The 18,462-nt window shown below is 38.6% G+C and overlaps 1 protein-coding gene across 1 annotated transcript in view; it reads right to left on the bottom strand.

Moving 5' to 3' along the window:
- PGM5 (phosphoglucomutase 5) overlaps nucleotides 1-18,462 on the bottom strand; it is a 69,713-nt gene that overhangs the window by 20,657 nt on the left and 30,594 nt on the right. Inside the window, exon 7 of the mRNA XM_048930966.1 lies at nucleotides 7,477-7,592. Within this exon, the coding sequence (XP_048786923.1) occupies nucleotides 7,477-7,592 (116 nt within the window). The remainder of the gene's footprint in view (nucleotides 1-7,476; nucleotides 7,593-18,462) is intronic.

Genomic DNA, 18,462 nt, shown 5'->3' on the forward strand with positions numbered 1-18,462 from the left:
ACAAAACCAAAAGGAAACTTGGAGTAATGAGCTGCTTTGCTGTAGCCATATCACTTATCTTGACCAGATAACATTTCCATGAAAGTAAACTCTGTCTGTCAAAACAGTAATGTGTCAAAAAGCAAAAAGTTTCAATAAAATTATCATTTCGTAACCAAAGAGTATTACATAGGAAAGGTCTTGGCCATGTCAGCAAGCACCCCCTCCTTTTGGATAATTTACAGCAAGTTTCTGTGGCAATCTGCACCTAATCTAGGTGAACATTTCCGAAAATCAATAGAAAGCAAGATCCAGAATGCTGGACTTAGCAGATACTGGAAGATGACTACTTCAAGTAATAGACTCAAGAACCTTGATATGTAAAACACCAGATTTGATTCAAGTTTTTTAGTTGCATTTAGTTATCATTTTCTGTTCTTACACTGTAGAAAACCTGGGTACAAGGTACATTAAATCACAATTTTTTTTTTTCCCCTCGTGAATTACTGATCAATAGTTTGACTGTGTCTCTAGAAATTACTCAGCAGAAAATTCTCAGAGAAATCAGAAAGGTTTTTGTTTCAAAATCTGTTGCATGATATATTCTCCATCATCAAATATAAAAATTCTGCTGCACCAAGTCTGCTTTGCAGTAGTTTTATATAATAGCCTGCAAGTTCTGTACACACATTTGTCAAAAATGGCTGTGTTTTCCTACTGGCAAAGGATCTGGTTTTTGTTATATAAATTGAAGCTGTTAATCTTGTGAAAAATTGTCAAGAGAAAATTAAAGACATAAGGAAAACAGTAAGATATGCCTGGAGCAACTGTGATTTCTGGGGTTAACTCTTGACATCCATCCTTCAGTTACCACTGCTGCCTTTGACTTTCAGTCCATCTTTTTGACAGAGAGCAGCAAGTCAAGGTAGCAGCTGCTATTCACACAAATTTGCTAAGTGCCCATCGACCTGGGATTTTCACAGCTCTGCCTGTAGCTTAGGCTCCTTGGCTTTCATTCAGCCCCAGAGGTATAGACTCCCATTCCTCCTGAATCTAACATTTAAAAAAAATTACGACAGAATTAACTATGTGTAAATTACTAATTCAGCACAATACCAGAACTGCATAAAAATGATTACAAAAAAGCTGTAAAGGGGAAAAATGTTTCTAGGAAGCACAAGAAAAAAAGGATATATGGAGATTATGCTTGAGTCTATGAGTTGGGCTCTGTAGAAAACTAGGACACTGAATAGCTCAAATGGATTTAAGAACTGAGACACACAGCGATGTTCCTTCATGTTTGCAAAGTAGCTGTCATGATACTGAGAATACTGTCTTTCTGCCAATTTTGATCTGCCTTGACCTGCAGTCTGTGAACTGTTCCCAACAAGGACAGTCTACTAATACAGTGCCTAGAGCTATAGCCTGATCCCCTAGCAGCTGCTATAAAAACTCCAAGAGCTTACTTTGTTCCCTGGTTCAGAGCCTCCAGATGCTATCAAAGCATGTAGTGCTGCTTGATCACAAGAAAAAAGGGCAGGGTTACTTATGAGCCTTGGAGCTTTGCAAATAGCTTTAGATCAAAAAAAAAAAAGAAAACAAATGTCCCCAAACAGGAACTCAGCCCTTCAGATAATCTGATCCTCACCTTTTCTACTCTCTCTTCACAATAACACAGTAGATCAACTGAAGGATCCCTTCTGCAGAAATACCAACAGTCTGGTCTACAGATAACAAAATCAGCTTTGCTCATATGCAAAGCAGATGGCACGATCCTATCTTTTATACAGACAAGAGTTTGTTCCTAGAAACGCTGCCAGTGCAGTTTCTGCCACTGCCATTAAAAGGAGGATGTAGAAGAGGGCTGTCACCTCCCACCTGCACTTGTCATTCCTCTGGTAACAGCAGGAAAAGCTGTTAGGCCAGCACAGCTGCAGGGGACTTTCTGAGTGTCCTGACTGCTGGGAAGGACAAAAGGGTGTGGAAATGCAGCCTGACTCTGCTGAGTTGTTTTGGGAACAGGAGCTGGTGGGGGATCCTGGGCAGGATGGAGGAGATTGGGAATGCTATGCATTCCCTTTTTTCTTAACCTTCGTGGTTCTTCTTGTAGATATTCATTCCTAGCACAGGAAAAGTTAATTCTGCTTAAAAGTTATCTCTATTGCTGATATTACCCACAGCTTAAATTGCTTAATCTGCTCAACGGACACAAGCAGCAAGTGGAGATACGGTAGAGATAAACACTCCAGTGACTTGTTTCAAAGTAAGTGATCATTTACTTTCCCATTGTGCAACACGCTGCAGACTGCAAGCCATCAAATCACACAGTGAAAGGCACACCAAAGTGTCAGCAAAATTGCCAATACATCTTGACATGTGTGCAAAGGTCTAAACTTAGCACCGAAGAAAATAAGCATTTTGATTTCACAAACAGTTTGAGTATGTTTCACTGGATCAAACTGGTCCAGTGAAACATGGACATAAGAATTTTTGGAAAGGTCTCTGAGCCTTGTTTTGGCATGGCTTAAGCTTATAAATCTCTGTGAAGAGGGATGAGTGTACACACGTAACATTCTTCTGATCCATTTAGCAGCTTTGGCGCGTGTTGTGTCCTTGTGTGTCCTTCATGATGACATAAAGATTGTTGTTCCTCTGGAAAGAAAAGGATACGAAGAAAGCAACCCAGAGGCAAAAGTCTGTATGGAAAAACCTGTAAACAACCCAACCATTTCAGAATTAAAAAAAATCAGTGATTAAAAACACTAGCCTAACAATAACAGTAACCTTGTTCCCAAGAAATGTCTTGATTCATTATTCTTATTAGAAGGAAAAATGACAATGGGAATTTCTCAGAACTTGTTTATTCCACCTCTTATTTTACCAGCTGATCTACTAGTTGGGCTACTATTTGCACATATGTGCAAATTTACTGCTGTCATTTCTTTTTAGTAAATTAAAATCCACTACTGCAACTCTGTTAGTGAACTCTGGTTTTCACTTGTTTTATCTTTGTAGGTGTCTTCACTTCTTCTCTCCCTTTTACTGTCCAGCTCACATGTCAGAAACACAAGGCAGGGAGCTAGTTCTGCCAGCTCTGTTAACAGTATCTTCCTCCAGTTCATATACCTAATATCTGTTGTTGTGAATCTGCAGAGGCAGTTTGTGCAAAGTGATCAAATAAAAGGTGCTTCACAATTCCTGAGACTGTAATACTACCAGTCATTCTGTCTTGCTGAGGGCACTCAGCAATCTCAGGATAATTCTCATTGGTACTTCTGATTGAAAAATATATAGCATTAATGAATTCCAGCCAGTAAGGAGACAAAACAGAAAAGAACAGTGGAGTCAACAAACGTTTTTCTAATTATGTCACTGTATTTAATTTGCCATTGGTAAGGAAAATTACAATAACAGCAAGTACTCTGACAGCTTATTTTTAAGTTAGTTTGCCATATATTTCTCAATATAATAATAACAACAAAAGTTATTTTATACTACTGCAACAGTTAATTGCTATGGGCAGACTCAGAGTAAACACTGGGAAAAACTGTTAGAGCACATTCCCATTCACAAGAAAGTACACAGACAGGCTTAAACTGAAGTAGTCTTGAGAGTCAGTAGCCTGAGAAACAAGGAAAATCATGAAAAAATGTTTGCATGATTTTTTTTTTCTGATATTGTCAAGCTGTTGGGCATGCAGGCTTTCTTTTATATGTCTCATTTATTCTTTATCTGAGAAGAGTTCCAATTTTGATAGACAGTGAGCCTTGAGGATCATATGTAAGAGGAAAATGTAATTGCTTTTCCCTAAATTAGCCAATTCTGTCTAGCATATTGCCCTCTGTAATGAAATTTTAAAACAAATGTGAGACTGAAGCATGTATATAAACTCACAGTAGAACATTTTGTCTGCACACAGTTTGAGCCTTACAAAATTATCCTTCAGTGATTTGAATCTTGGTGATATTTTGGGCAAATGGAGTCCTGTGTTACTGTAACAGATAAGACCATACAGCTCTTTAAAGGCTTTCATTATTTTCAGCACCAGACCATCTTTGTATTCTCCACTAGTTCTTCTTACACATAATCTTGCAGGAGAAAGCAGTTGTTGTTAATGGCATCTGGAAATTTGGAGATGGAGCATGCAAGTTTATGAAAGATGCATCAATTACTGATTGATGGCTTAAACTGCAGAAAGATAAATCAACCACACTGCCCTCTGAATCCTGATTAATTCTTTGCTGATGAAATTTAGAAACTAATTGCTGCTGCAGATGCCCTTCTCTGAACTGTGTCCTAAGCATTAGTCATAGAACCAGAAAGCCACTAACCTCATCTGACAAGCTCTCCACACGACTACAAAAATGGAAGAAGATTTTAAAGTACTGGTTGAGCTCCAAGATCAGCTGCCAGAAAACAAGTCTGGGAAACGCAGCACTAGGGATGTTTTCAAAATCTTTTGTCCTTTTATAGCAGAAAATTTGCTTTTATTTATTTGCCAGTACAAAATCCCTTATATTATAAAACTAAGGCTCTGTACTGTTTGGAAATTCCAGCTGGGCTGGATTACCTAAGTATACAACCAATCAGTCTCCCGTGCTGCATGGTTAGTTTGACAGTAGAACATAGATATGTAAATCCCCATTCTCTTGCACAGAACAATGATTTTCATGCTCTGATCTGCTATATGGTATATTTCTTGAAAACTTCTGCACTGAAAACTAAGATGTGTCATTTCAGTTCCCTAAATAGCTGTGACAGAGATGAGAGATGTAAAATTTACTCAAATGCCCAATACTGGCAGAAACTTGTGAAGGTCATGCAACTCTTAGGACATTATCAAAAGGTTCACAATAAGGTAAATATTTATTGCTAAAAACAGCTCACATTGCTAAAGTATTGGTCATCTACACACCGGCCTATGTTTTACTAATAAACATCCTGGCATATGTGGTTTTTCCAGACAGCTGCACAGAACTGAAAGATGATTAGAAAATTAAGGCAAAGAGAAAAACAAACCTTAGATATCATTGTAACTGCCCTCTAGGCTCTGCCACTATTAATTCACACAAAAAACTACCTACACACTGGCCCAGTGCTCCCAGTGGTCTGCATGCCAATAGGCTGGAATCTCAACAGTTTATACTACTGTTCAGATGGCACTGTCAAAAATGAGAGGCCAAGTGGCTTTCTGAACTGCCAATGAAGTTCTCTAGGTACTAGGAAGCTGATCAGAGTGGACTAAGATGCACATGTCCTGTGTTCCTGTAAGAATAGCTTTCCACATCATCCATGAACATGTTGCTCAAGCACCATTACAACTCACAAGAGACAGAATTTACTGGAAATATGAAGAATTAATAACGGGATAGGAGAATCAGATTAAATCAGGAATACAGAGAGTGCTAGGAATGCAGAGATGGGTATGAAGTCAGGAGATGAGAGCTGCAAAATCAGAATAGAGGCTACAGTACATAATACTATTAGTTTAGTACTTTACAGAAAGATGGAAGTAATGGGAAAAAGTTTAGGGCAGGTGGAGACAGGAGTTACAGTTGCCTACTTTCAGGAACAGGCAAACTCCACAGGCTCTTCCTTTATCTCTAATAGTCCATCTTCCCCCACTCCAACAAGCATCTGCTACTTTGGTTAATAAAGAAATAAGGTCAACACAAATCACAACATCTTCAGTGTTTCAGAAGGCCAAGCTTTTTGCTTGATCTCTTGATATGGCTGATCTGCAGATCAGTATAAGTGATACTGAGGAAGACCTGAGCATGCACATGGATACAGGCCATATCTTTTCAAGGTGCCAGGGAAATTTGTTATTTGGTCTTTTTCATGCAGTAGGACACACTACACTCAGTAGGCTAGGGCATCCAGATGTAGTTCAGTCTGTGGGAGCTCACCATCAAACTCTCACAGGCTAAATCCAATCACAAATCACATTTTTCCCTTCCTACAGCGTGACAGTGAAAACAGGGTTGCTCATTATCAAATAATTTAGGTGTTAATGACATATGCTGATGTCTCAAGGGCTAACTTTCATGGAAATAACCACAAGAGAAACTTTAATATCCAGAGAGAAGTGAAGAACCGATGTAGTGAAAAAGCATCAAAAACCTCCCCTCTGGTTCAGACCTCTCACAAACAGAGATGCAGCCTAACGAATGTTAGGCACAAATGACAGTATGTTCTGAAAGGTACAAGATCTTCTGAAAATGTCCCCCTTCCCAAGCTAAAACTGTCATTCTATGACCTTGCAGAAAACCCTTAGAAAAAAACCTATCCAAGGCAGTACCATATTGTGGCAGACACCGCAGTGAAGCCAAGGCAACCAGGGTGCTAGTAATGGGACAGTGTTTCACAATCAGAACAGAAAGCAAAACACACATTCTTTACTCATTATTACAGACATCCAAAGAAAAGTAATGTATTCTTGGATTTAATGAGCGGCTATATTAAAGTGGTATGTGTATGGCTTAACGATATCCTCATTTTTAAACAAGCAGCATTCTGGCCTAATTGAGCTAATGGTAACTTAGTTCCAGAGTTAACTAAATCAAAGCAATATGAAATTTCTAATCAGATTTCACTGCACAATAAATAATTTTCTATGAAAAGCTGTAGTCAAGGAATTACACACACACACAGAATCAAACTTCATGGAATTTGCATCAAAATATGCAATGTATTATTAACCATGCAATATGTTAAGTTATTCTGATATGCAATTATTTAAAAACACTCATATCACAACCACAGTAATAAAAAGCATAAAGAATAAATAAATTATGTTCCAGAATCCAGGAAAGAAAAAAAGAAGCACTGTAAAATGCGTTCAGTTTTTCTCATTCTACAATACCAAATTTGTTCAGTTTTGTAGAGCATAAGCTACCGGTTTGCTCTGAATGAGGGCAGCTCAGATTTATCTTCTGCATTCTGTTGTTTGGTTCTTGCAACAGATAAGGGAGAAATACTTAGGGGAGAACAGGTGTTGATATTCAGCTGAATTTATTCTAGTGTTGACTTTATCACTGCCTGGCTTTCCAGTGTTCGTAATGTTCTAAAAAAGGGATGCACGTAACAGGTTTGATTAGACATAACAATCCTCACTTTGTACACTGATTCATGTTAGGAAAAACAATAGTCTGCAAAACAATAGTTTGCAAATACAGGCAAAATCCCTCAAAAGGCCATTGCGGTCCATAAAAAATACTATTGCAGTGGAACTGGAGACATCCTTCCACATAACATTCAAGTCAGAATATGGTGGCAGATGCCTTTGAAGGCTGTAGAACAGCAAGAAGATCGCCATCTTTCACATGGCAACTACTACCAGACTCCTAAAATATGAAAAGCTGACAGTCCTTTATTCAAGCACAAGATAATTTGCTGAATTTTTTATTATTATTATTTTTTGGCTTTGACTTGATGTACCTAGGAAAATTAATGTCATTAAAAGTCTCCGGAAATGTCTGATTGCGTACTGCTTACCGGTGCCAAAGCTTTCCTCCCCACAGAGTGAGCAACGTCCAGAATCCATGAGATTGGAAAAATATCTCCATCCTGTTGGTGTTTCATACACAGGAACCTTCATTACTTTTGCCACTCTGCAGAAGGCACAATAGAACAATAAAACACCACACATTTCAGAAAGTGCTTTTTTTTTTTTTTTTTTTTTTGACACATAGCTTGAGGTCAATCAAGGACTATTCTAGGATTTGCTGTATCTCCAAACAGCTGAGCTATAAAACAAAACAAAACAAAACAGATGAACAGCACCACTCAAAACCGATCCCTCAACACTTGATGTCAGCAAGAACCTAGATAAGTTAATACACTGCAGCACTTTACAAGAGGTAGGAAGCTCAGCTAAACTGGCTTTACCAGTACATTTCTCTTGTTAATGAGCCGGAACATGAGTTACATGTAGAGTTTTGTTGTATTAATGCTTTCCTTAAAGTTTGATCACTATGTTGAAGTACTTTCCTTCACAAAACACAAGAGGCCAACAACTACACGCTAGGAAGACACTTGTGTTCATGTGTTCAAAGCCAAGCCATTACAGGTGAGTTTTCAAAGCACAACATCTACAAAAAGCATTTATGTAATTCTGTGATAAGCTGGGTTTGCAGTCCCCTTTAAGGAGCCCTCTACAAAGCTAAGGATTTACACAGACTGAGTATTACTGTTCCTCTTGCTCTCACTGCATTTTCAACTGCTTTCTAATATGAAAAATAAGACATGAGGAATAGTCAATCTGATTGACAAGGACCTTTCACAGAAAAATAACTGAGATGACTTACATAGGTTGCTCCTAAAGTAATGTCTGCTATTTATTCTCATGGAAACTACAACAGACACAAAGAGCACAAGAACACTATTTGATAGAGTAAATGTCCAGCCACAAAACACTGTTTCTCAACACAGTCACCACCATTAGCCATGCATTTTCACCAGCAGTGAACAACATCCTGCATGGCACACTTGTAAAAATCTGCCTCACTGCCAGTGTTACCTTTGCTGAAGCACACCACCCACCATCTCACTGTGCTCACATTCTCTGTTTGATCTCCAGAAGTATCCAACAAACATTGACGAATGTCAGTGGGTGCAATTTTTTCCACATAGAGGAATACAATTTCCACACCTCTGCTTCATACGCACTTCCATGTCAGACATCATCTCATCAAACCGCCCCACGGCTGCCACCTGTCACACAGCATGTATGTAACAGAATACTGGTGGGAAGTTTCAATCTCTACTGTCACACCACCAGTATCCACCTCTGACATCATGGCCCAACGTAATAACAATACAGGAGACATTACTTTCAGAGTCCTCATACTTAATTTTAACTACAGTCAAGCCCAAAGTAGACCAGGTGGGATTCAACCTGCTTAACACAACCCACCTAGAACTCATGAGTCAAGGCTAAAGCAGTCACCTCTCTGATCAACAGAGAGACCTTTTTTCAGCCAGGCCGCTGCTCTTTCTTAAAGCAGGTGCATATTGAGGTAGACAGGATGACCCTTTCAAATGTGCAAACACTGACCCTTTTGAAACCTGAGTGAAAGTTCAGTCTTTCAGAATTATCTGCAAAATCTTTAGTTAATCAGTGCTGTCTGCAAATCCACTTTTTTTTTTTCCATGTAATAAAGATCCGTTGCTATCTAAGTCTCCTATTCAGCCTAGGTGTTCATTTTAGCATTGTACGTTATATCTAAAAAGGGTATTTTATAAATGAAATCAAATAAGAATTGCAGATACTTATTTGAAAAGAGTTAGAAAGAAATACATAGAGAAAAAAAAAATGCATGTGTTTAATCTTAAACTTGTGTTCCATGTCTGTAATGTGAGGTAGAGGCAAGTGTATACCTTTGTGTGTTCATACAGCACCAGCTGTATTTTTGGGCTTTAGATATACCTCTGCATAACAGAAGTCATACAATGCAGAGCTTAACAGGTTTATAGTTGGCTCTGCAAAAAAGCAAAAACATAAAAGCATTTTAATCTGTATGTAGTAGTAAGTGCAGGCTGGGAATGGGACCATCCTGCCAAAAAGTAGAAAACAATACAAAAGAAAACAATGGTTAGCATGCTGGAAGAGCAAACACAGTTCTCTTGAGGTAGCCTAACAATGCACCACAAATATCTCTGTTTGCAGAAATGTTCCAATATCCTGGTTTTAGAAGAAGGAAATCCCTTCCCTTTCACTTTTCTGAATTTCTCTACTTTGGGAACAAATAGACTCAGGTGGACCTGTTTTGACCAGTACAAAAAGCTTTCAGGATTTTGTTAAGCTTGTTCAAAGTTTTCTGGCTATTTGGCCAGCTCTGAAAATACACATGATGATCCTGTTGGTATTGGGTTTATTTTAGACTAAGCCTTTCAAGCAAACAAACATAATATACATATAAATACATAAAGCTTACACTGAAATACAAGATCATTTCTTGCAATTCTTTTGTTGTTTTTGTTCTTGAATCTTAACAGAGTAAATTAGTAGAAGCAGCAAATTCAGGTCAAATTTAACAACTACATATCAGCAGCACTGCAGAAAAAGTTACATCATATTATGCAAGAAGGGCCAAGTTCGAGTAAATAAGAGACTTGACAGTACACCATACCCTGAGCAAAAACAACTTCTTCTCTGTTGTGCAAAGAGAAGGTTCACTTTCCTCTCTATGCCTGCTTTCCCCCCTTTGAACTGTCTCTTCTTTGAGCAAGGAGTAGTTCTGTTTTCAAGGCTGTGAAAAACAAAAGGGTTCTATCCCAGTTGAGTAGCGCAAACCACACAACAATTTTTCTTCATCACAAAACTACAGAAAGGCAATAAACTGATGGTGTGAAGTGACATTCAAATATTACCATATCTAACAGGCCTAGCTTATCATTTCATCCAAGCAGCATGCTAATTAGAAAACATACGGCTCTTCCCAAGCCCCTTAGCCAACAGGTTTATCCCTGTCTTGCCCAAATCTGTGCCTACAGTTTCAGTAATCTGAGGAGAATGTACACTTTAAATACAACAGTTTTAAAGAATCACTGTCTGCTAGTAACAACTACTGTCATCACAGAATAAATTCTGGTAAACAAAGGCATAGTTCCAATTCATGGATCAATTCAACAAAGTCTTCTGCATTTAGTTGAATCTCAGAAACATGTAAACCCATCCTAGCATTCCACAGATGCTTTTAGAGACACGGTAGTTGCTTCATATCTGCACATAATACTTCAGATTCCTACATTAAATATGACATCATTAGACACTGAAGATGAGAGCTATTTTCCTGTAGCACACTGAAAAATAAGCATCCTCTTTCTTACTGGCATTTTGCTGAAACAGAGAATCACCAGTGGAAGTCCCAGCACATACATGTGCCTTTACCGTGCAGCCTATAAACATGGCAAATGAGGGTTCCCAAAATTCTTAAGGCTGCAGACAAAGAGCAAAAATGTGCTACCTCAGCTCAAACAAACAGCAATGCAAGCTACAGGAAAACACTCTGAGAGGAAGGAGCTGGGAAATTACTACATCTTCAAAGGCATGTATGGTAAGCACAAATTAAAGGTGGAGGCACAAAGGGGAGTGTAAATTTCACATTCTACTAAGCAAAGAAAAGACTATAGTGAGGGCTTCTGGAATGTTTAATTCTACAAGAACAACTGCTGACAAGTCATGCTGTATGTTCTTGTTCTGGAACACAGATCCATAAATTACAATCGATGCTGCTTTTAGCAATGCAACTTCACAGGATAGCTCAAACAAGCTTGCATATACACAGTTATTTAATTTTCTCTTTAATTTCTCCATGTTAAAAGTGGGAGACTGAGTTCTGTGACCCCTAAATTCTGGGGACTTAGAAATGGAAAGTCAAGGAGTTACAGGGAAGGGGTTTTTTTTGTCTATACGAGATCTCTTGGTCATGTAGGATATCATTTCTCTCAGAAAGTGAGTTTTGGAACTGGTCCCATAAAGAGATTTTAACTAGAAGAGGCTGTGGACACATTGCTTACCTCATCTGAGGGAATTTTTTATGTCCTTATATGTACCATGTCTCATTGTCAAGGTACTGATGCAGCAGTGCTCCTTTAGGGACAATACCTAAGCCTCTGAGTTCTCTGGGTGTAGGCGTGAGTTGTCAAAAGGTCTGGTAAGAATATATTTCCAGAGCAACTCAAGAAGACTGGTAGAAAATATGCCACATGAGTAGGTTCATTTTCCTGGACTGTTTGAGCAGAGGCGTTCTATTTATGTCTAACCACGCACTCAGTATACCTGTGTTTATATGTTCTGTGAGTATGAACAATGCAGCAATACAGCAATCCATGGGCATTCTGGCTCTTATCACCTCAGACATTAATGGGATTAACTTCAAACAGAATTCCTGTTTGCTTTCTCTCAGCGTAAGCGCTCACTACGTCAATGAGAATACATGGTAGAGTTTCTTGTGCCTTCTGCTGCACTGAGTAGCTCTTGCTAGACAGGACACAAGGTATTTACACTCAGGCCTAAACTGCAGGGCATTCATTTCAATCATTCTGTCCACAGCAGAGCTAAGGGCATTCATTTCTCAGTACGTAGAAAAGTAAAGGAAAAAAACTTCAAAGAGTAGTTATACATACTATTTAAAACTATGTTTTGTGAATTAAAAAAAAAAAAAAGGCAGCAGCAGCTGTTCTTACATGGGGAGACAATAAAGTGAGTTAAAATTACTGTATGGTTACGTAGTTACATTTACCCTTCTACTCTCACTTTTATTCTGAAGAGCTAGTCGCTCACTATCTATAGTTGTCCACTTTTTATTAAAGCAATAGAACACACACAGTGCAACTATAAAAAGCAACACCAGAAAATAGCATTGTTAAGTAGAACTGTTAAGTTGATTCTTACTTAGGCTCTGCAGCAAGGCTCACCAAAGCGTGAGCTGGAAAGCTCATAATAGAGTTAAAAATGAAAATAATGACAAGATTCACAATGACGATCAGGACTTTTAAAAATTCCCTGTCTGAAAAAAAAAAAAAAAAAGAACAGTTAATTCTGAAACTGTTTTTGAAAGCCTTAAGAGACTGATGTGGAAAATCTACCTGTTCTGAAGCAGACAACTGCACAACTTACCTTATACAGTTGACAGCCATATGCAGATCACCTAATTAGGAAAATACAGGGTACAGGACTCTAGATTCTGTTTTGTCAAGGAAAATATTATCCTGCTTAAACTGTGTAAAAAAGTAACTTCCCATTGAAAAATATATAAATTTAAAAGGGTTAAAAGGAATATCCTTATGAAACTATTCTTCCAGTTTTCCATCCACAGTAGACAACAGATTATTTTTCACAAGCGGACTAATAATTGAAGTGGTCTTCAACAATATCTATCAGCCTCTGTACATCCGTAAGTCACTGCAGTTTTGTAATAAAAAGATGCCACTGATTGCAGTGGAATAATCATTATGTTCACAAAAGCCAAAGGAGGGTTTGCTCCAGCCTGTTAACTACATTGCCACAAAAGGACCTGATGAATACCTGTCATTGAGATATAACAAATGGTCTGGGGCAAGCTGACTTTCTTGTGTTCAGTGAAACTTTTATAACTTCTGGGAATAGATCAGTCAATCAAACAAAACTGCTGTGCCAGAATTATGACACCCATTCACTGCAAAGATAAAAGGTCACAACAACAAGGAAGGGCTTTCTTTCACAGGTCTCGTGAACAGCAAATGACTGGCTAGAGTTTTGCACTGCAGGTGAAATGCTGGCTTGGGTAAACTGCAGCACTGCACTCACTGGAGTCTTAGTGGGAAAAAAAGAGAGGGACATTGAAAAAAACATGCAAGAAGTGGCTACTAAGTGTCTTCCTCTTATCTTCCACCACCTGCAGGCATCAACTACATACATGAAACATGCTCACCGACACCTGAGTGAGCAGATCTCAAAATGCAGGCTGGTACTTCATGGACACATTTTTTTCCACCCCACTCCTCTCTGTGTAGCAGGTGCTGAGGTAGACAAGGTGCTTAACCTTAGGCAGCAAAGAGTCCGATTCTGCAGGAGGACAAGCACTCTGAGCACTAAGTCAACAGAAATCAAAGGAATCTGAGAGACAGAAGTATGGGTCACTGTAGGACAGTATGTAGTAGTACAGCTCCTCAGAATATCACTGTAACTGCTTCTTTCAGAGGTACTGGCTATAAAAGAAAAAGGTTTCACATTGGGTCTTCTAAACCTCACCTTTAACGACTGAAGTAGACCATGTTATATAATCTCCAGCTAATTAAAAACCTGATTCAATTTAAGGCCTAAGGCATACATTATTTTAAAGTCTATCATTTGACTAAGAAAATCAATTTTTCTTCCAAATTATGTAGTCTTTCTTTGTAAAGTATTTGAGGTAAGGATCTGTACCTGGTTTATCAATAAAATAATTTCTCTAGCTGAAAATAACAGACTTGGTATGGTCTAGCCCTGGCAAAAAATGCAGTTTTTGATATTTTATGAAGTGAAATGATTCAAAATGTCTGTAATATTTTTCAATCCTGAGATCAAAATAACTGGCTTATGCTTTCCTACATCAGTTTTTCTTTCCTTCAATTACAAATTCTGCTTCTTCTCTTCTCACACTGTATTGTACAGCCTTTGTTATAATGAACTTAAGTGCACTTGCAATCGGACCCACAATTTGATTCTTTTGGAGTACTGAGATGACATATAAAACTGAATGCCTATCACATCACCGTATTTTCTTCTCCATCCAATATCTGCATTAATCACTTCATTTTCTCTCCAAAATTCATAATTCATAATAGTTGAGAATTTTTTTTGTCTTTAGTTGAGATTTTTTTTTTATCTTCCTTGAAAATATGGACTCACTGCTTTATCCACAACAAGGTCCCTGCTCCATTCTCAGCGCATGATGTTTCCACTTATTCTGTATTCTCAACACAGTAATGCTGGAATTCTCCCTGCAACTTCATTTCTCATCTCTAGAAGTTTAATAACTGGTCACCTTTGGTGACTTCTCTCCTATTCTCATGATTTCTCAAGGTGCAGGAGTTAACCTTCTTCAATCTGATCAGTAAGTCACCTACTTTTCTTTATAATGGTGAAACTCCTAGCAGTCTGTGAGAAATTCACAGCAGTAGCAATGACAGCACCACAGCACTGGCACCAGCTATAATACAAAATAGATGTTCTGCTTCTGGATGTTTTCATTCTGTCTGCACCACCTTCCCATAAAAGGCTTCAACTGCATATTGTGCAAGGAGCAGAGCTAAAACAACAGCCACCCCCCCTTTTATGGTCAAGTATTACAGTGTTACCCTCTCACACTCTTTAATTTATTAAGTAAAAAGCAAAGGAATGCTAAGTGCTTGAACGTAACACAGATAACCAGGACATCCCACTAAGATATGACGGTTGGCAGAGGGGTTATCAGGAGAACAAGGCAGAAAAAAAAAAAAAAAGAAAAAAAAAAGATACAGAGAGCTATTTTCTTTCTTGCAGAGGACTACAATAACAGAAAATGACAAATAAAAAGCATGTGGAATGCCTTAGCTACAAAGGGTCTCCCCACCCCCACTAAGTTTTAGCTGTAAAATGCTTCTGCAAGTGGACTAAAAGTACACTGAACTAAGTCTGGTGTCTGAAATTGCTTCTGCATGAAAATAGGCAGTTTCAGGTGGATTTTCTTGCCTGACAATAGTTCTGAAGATGGTTACAGATTGCTAATAAGTGCAGAAATCAGATCCTTATTAAATGTAATTTGGGACAATTTGAATTCCCTTTCTATCAATGGAGCTTCATGGAATTCATTCAACACCAAGCATAGTGCCAGCTCACTGTTCCAATATTCTCTCCTGCCTCTTAGACTCACAATGGCCTTTCCCTGTTTAAATGCTTTCAACAGCACAAACTAAAAATTACCCCAGCAGAAAGACCAAGTCATATAAACACTACCTACCATTCCCATGCCTTGTAACACAGCAACCACACACACCAGAAATTTGTTTGAGCTACGCAGAACACATTCATTTTCAGCACAATTACCACTATACTCCATAGACATGAACTACTGCATGGGAAGTTAGCCTCTTGGCTTTAAATTCCTAAAACCAAACAAATTAAAAATTCAGTGTCTCCCTTTGGATCACTCCAGTTCACTGGATTTTACTGACCTCTGTATAAGCAGACTTGAGAAGACTTGCAACACCTAAAGAAGGGTTAAGAAACACTCATCAGGAAACTCAGACTCCGAAGTGCACAGTTGGGCCCTGAAGTCATTTACATTCCTTATTGCCACCTATAGGCCATGGTATGAACTCACAGTTTAATATTTTCAGTGACAACACAATCTTCTTGCACAGACATTTTGTAACACCTAAGACAATATTACAAGGCCCTTGTGTAAACAAACAAAACAAAGGCAAAAACACAGCAGTTTTTGAAGCACAAGACCCTTCAGAAAACAACAGTATAGCCCCAGTTTACGCCCCAAAGCCAACAGGCTATTCTGTGATGCAATCACAGGTGGTAAAAGTTCACTCTTGTTTAACTATGCACTGCTGAAGCTAAATGCATTTTCACACAGGCCAGTAGCTGCAGCACAGCTCTACCTCAGAATTCTACAAAAGTGCTGTAGAAAGCCTCTGCTTTTTCCCCGCTGTTTAGGGAGAGAAAGGTCAAAGCAAATGGCCAGCGCAGCTCATTGCTTTACCTTCAGAACTGATGTGATAATCCTTTCCACTCTGGGCAGTATGTATAAGGACAGCTTTTATGGACACTCTACTTCAGTCCTAATTTGCTCTGGAGTGAAATGCGACTGATGCAGAACTAACTGATGGCAAGGCACAGTAAGTGCACCTTTAAGATATGAAATAAGGAGACAGCATGCAAAGCTCAATCTTTTCACCTCACATTCACAAGTGCTGCAAGTAGGTTTTTGTTGTAGCAACCACGGTAAGAAATTGCTGCTAGCATTAAAACTACCAGTAGTGCCAGTTTACGTATATATTGTCACAGTGAGACTGTCACCACTCCCAGCTTGTGGTTCAGGGGACTAGGAGGAACTGAAGTATCTTTTTCTGAGAAGTTAATTCAATTTTAAGGAGTTGTGCTGAAGGAGGCCAGATTGGCTTAGCTAATAAGGTCTTTAATTGAGCTTTGGTTCTAAGATCCCTTTCCAAGTATGGATGACAGCAAAGAGTCCTAGCAATGAGATTCCAGAGGAGACAAAAGCTCTCTGAACACCTATGTGCTTAATTCAGTTTAATCAATGTTTGTACATATATAAACTGCCTACATTTCCATCTTTTCAAGGACCTACAACATGAAAGAAATTCTAACAAGAAACACTCACTGTACTTTCTCAAGAATTCCTCCTTCAGGCAGGAAACTGGCCAATGAACCTGTAACATCTGCTCCTGCTCAGCTTAGCTATCATGGTAAGGACAGCACTGTCAGCAGAAAATCACTGTAGCTCAGTGTACAAAACACACCATTCTTTGCAGTCTCCAGACACCCTCCAAAAATCTCCTCTGGCAGCTTTTAAAAACATCTCAGCCTTTAACAGAGCAAATGTTCATAAAAAGAATCAGAAATTGACACAATTGCTCAAATCCAGACATTTGTATAATCGGAATAAAATAAGAACAAATAAATGCTGACCTGGTGGTGCTTGCTTCACTTGAAACTGCTATAAAATGTGGAATTCTACAGTAATAAATGCAGGTCAACAGAAAAAAAAAAAATCATGCCTGCCTTTTTCAAAAGAAAAATTAATTTAATCACAGTGATAAACATTTCACTATAAAATAAGTATTTGTACTGTTCCTTCAGGCATTGGAATCAGGCCAAATGTGAATTCACATTTAACTGATAGAAGGAATCCTCAGTCACTCTTTACTAAGAATTAGTTAGCTGAAAAAATTTGTTTTCAAGCTATTCATAATTTCACCTATCTTGAACTCCTTACATGGCCAGCACCTTCCCTTCCCTTCTCCCCTGCTGAATGTTAAAAGTCAGATTGAATGTGCGGTGTTTAAAATTAAATCCAGACTATCAGTCTGAATGTCTATATCTGGACTGAGTTTGCTAACAGCAAGATTTTATTCTTAGAATTTGTAGTGGTGTCCTTTCCTGTTATGTATGAGGGAAAGCAGTGCTGACAGGACAAGAAACAAGGAACAAGATCAGAAACAAATCTGCAGTATTTCTCAGTACAGCTCCACAAAACTCACAGTCCAAGTTTCACTGAGTGGAGAGGACTAAAGTGATTTAAGTTTTGCTGAACCCCCACCAACCATAGGCAGCACTGAAGGCTCAAGTGATAATAAAGCATGTTGTGCACACAGCACTATTCAGAGATCTCTAGCCTCACAGTGAAGAAGCTTATCTGTTATGCAGGAAGCAGACTGGTCCCATCAGTGTGGCACCGATGTTCTTTGGTCTCCTTCACAGATTCGGTGCCTTGCTAGCACAAACACACAGGCACTGGGACTCTAGATAGAATATCTGCACTGCTCTGTGTTATATAAATGCTGTGTGACATCAGTATGGTACAGGCTTTTCTGAGATGGAGCACTGTCCAGAAACTTTACAGGGCCTTACATGATTTCAAACTACAGTACTGTCTGTGGAAAAGCAACCCAGTTTTCTGAGCTGTGTTTCTCCTCGTCCTTCCAAATCTTCTCAGCCCTGTTCAACCATACCACCCATGCTGAGATTTATGAACAGAAGAAACCTGGGAGGCTTGTGCTAAGAGAATGCTGACCCAGTCACACTACAACTTAAATTTCTCCTTTACAGGACAGGTGTTTTATACAAGGGATCAGAGCCAAACAGTAATGAGGATAGCACATAATAAAATGGGGAAAAGATAAAGCACTGAAGTAATGGAAAAACTAGCACTTCATGAAATTTTTCTTTCTTCTGTATTATTTTAATATATATGCTATAATAACTTTACATGTTTCCCTTTA

This window comes from Lagopus muta, chromosome Z (assembly GCF_023343835.1).
Source record: "Lagopus muta isolate bLagMut1 chromosome Z, bLagMut1 primary, whole genome shotgun sequence".
NCBI lineage: Eukaryota > Metazoa > Chordata > Aves > Galliformes > Phasianidae > Lagopus > Lagopus muta.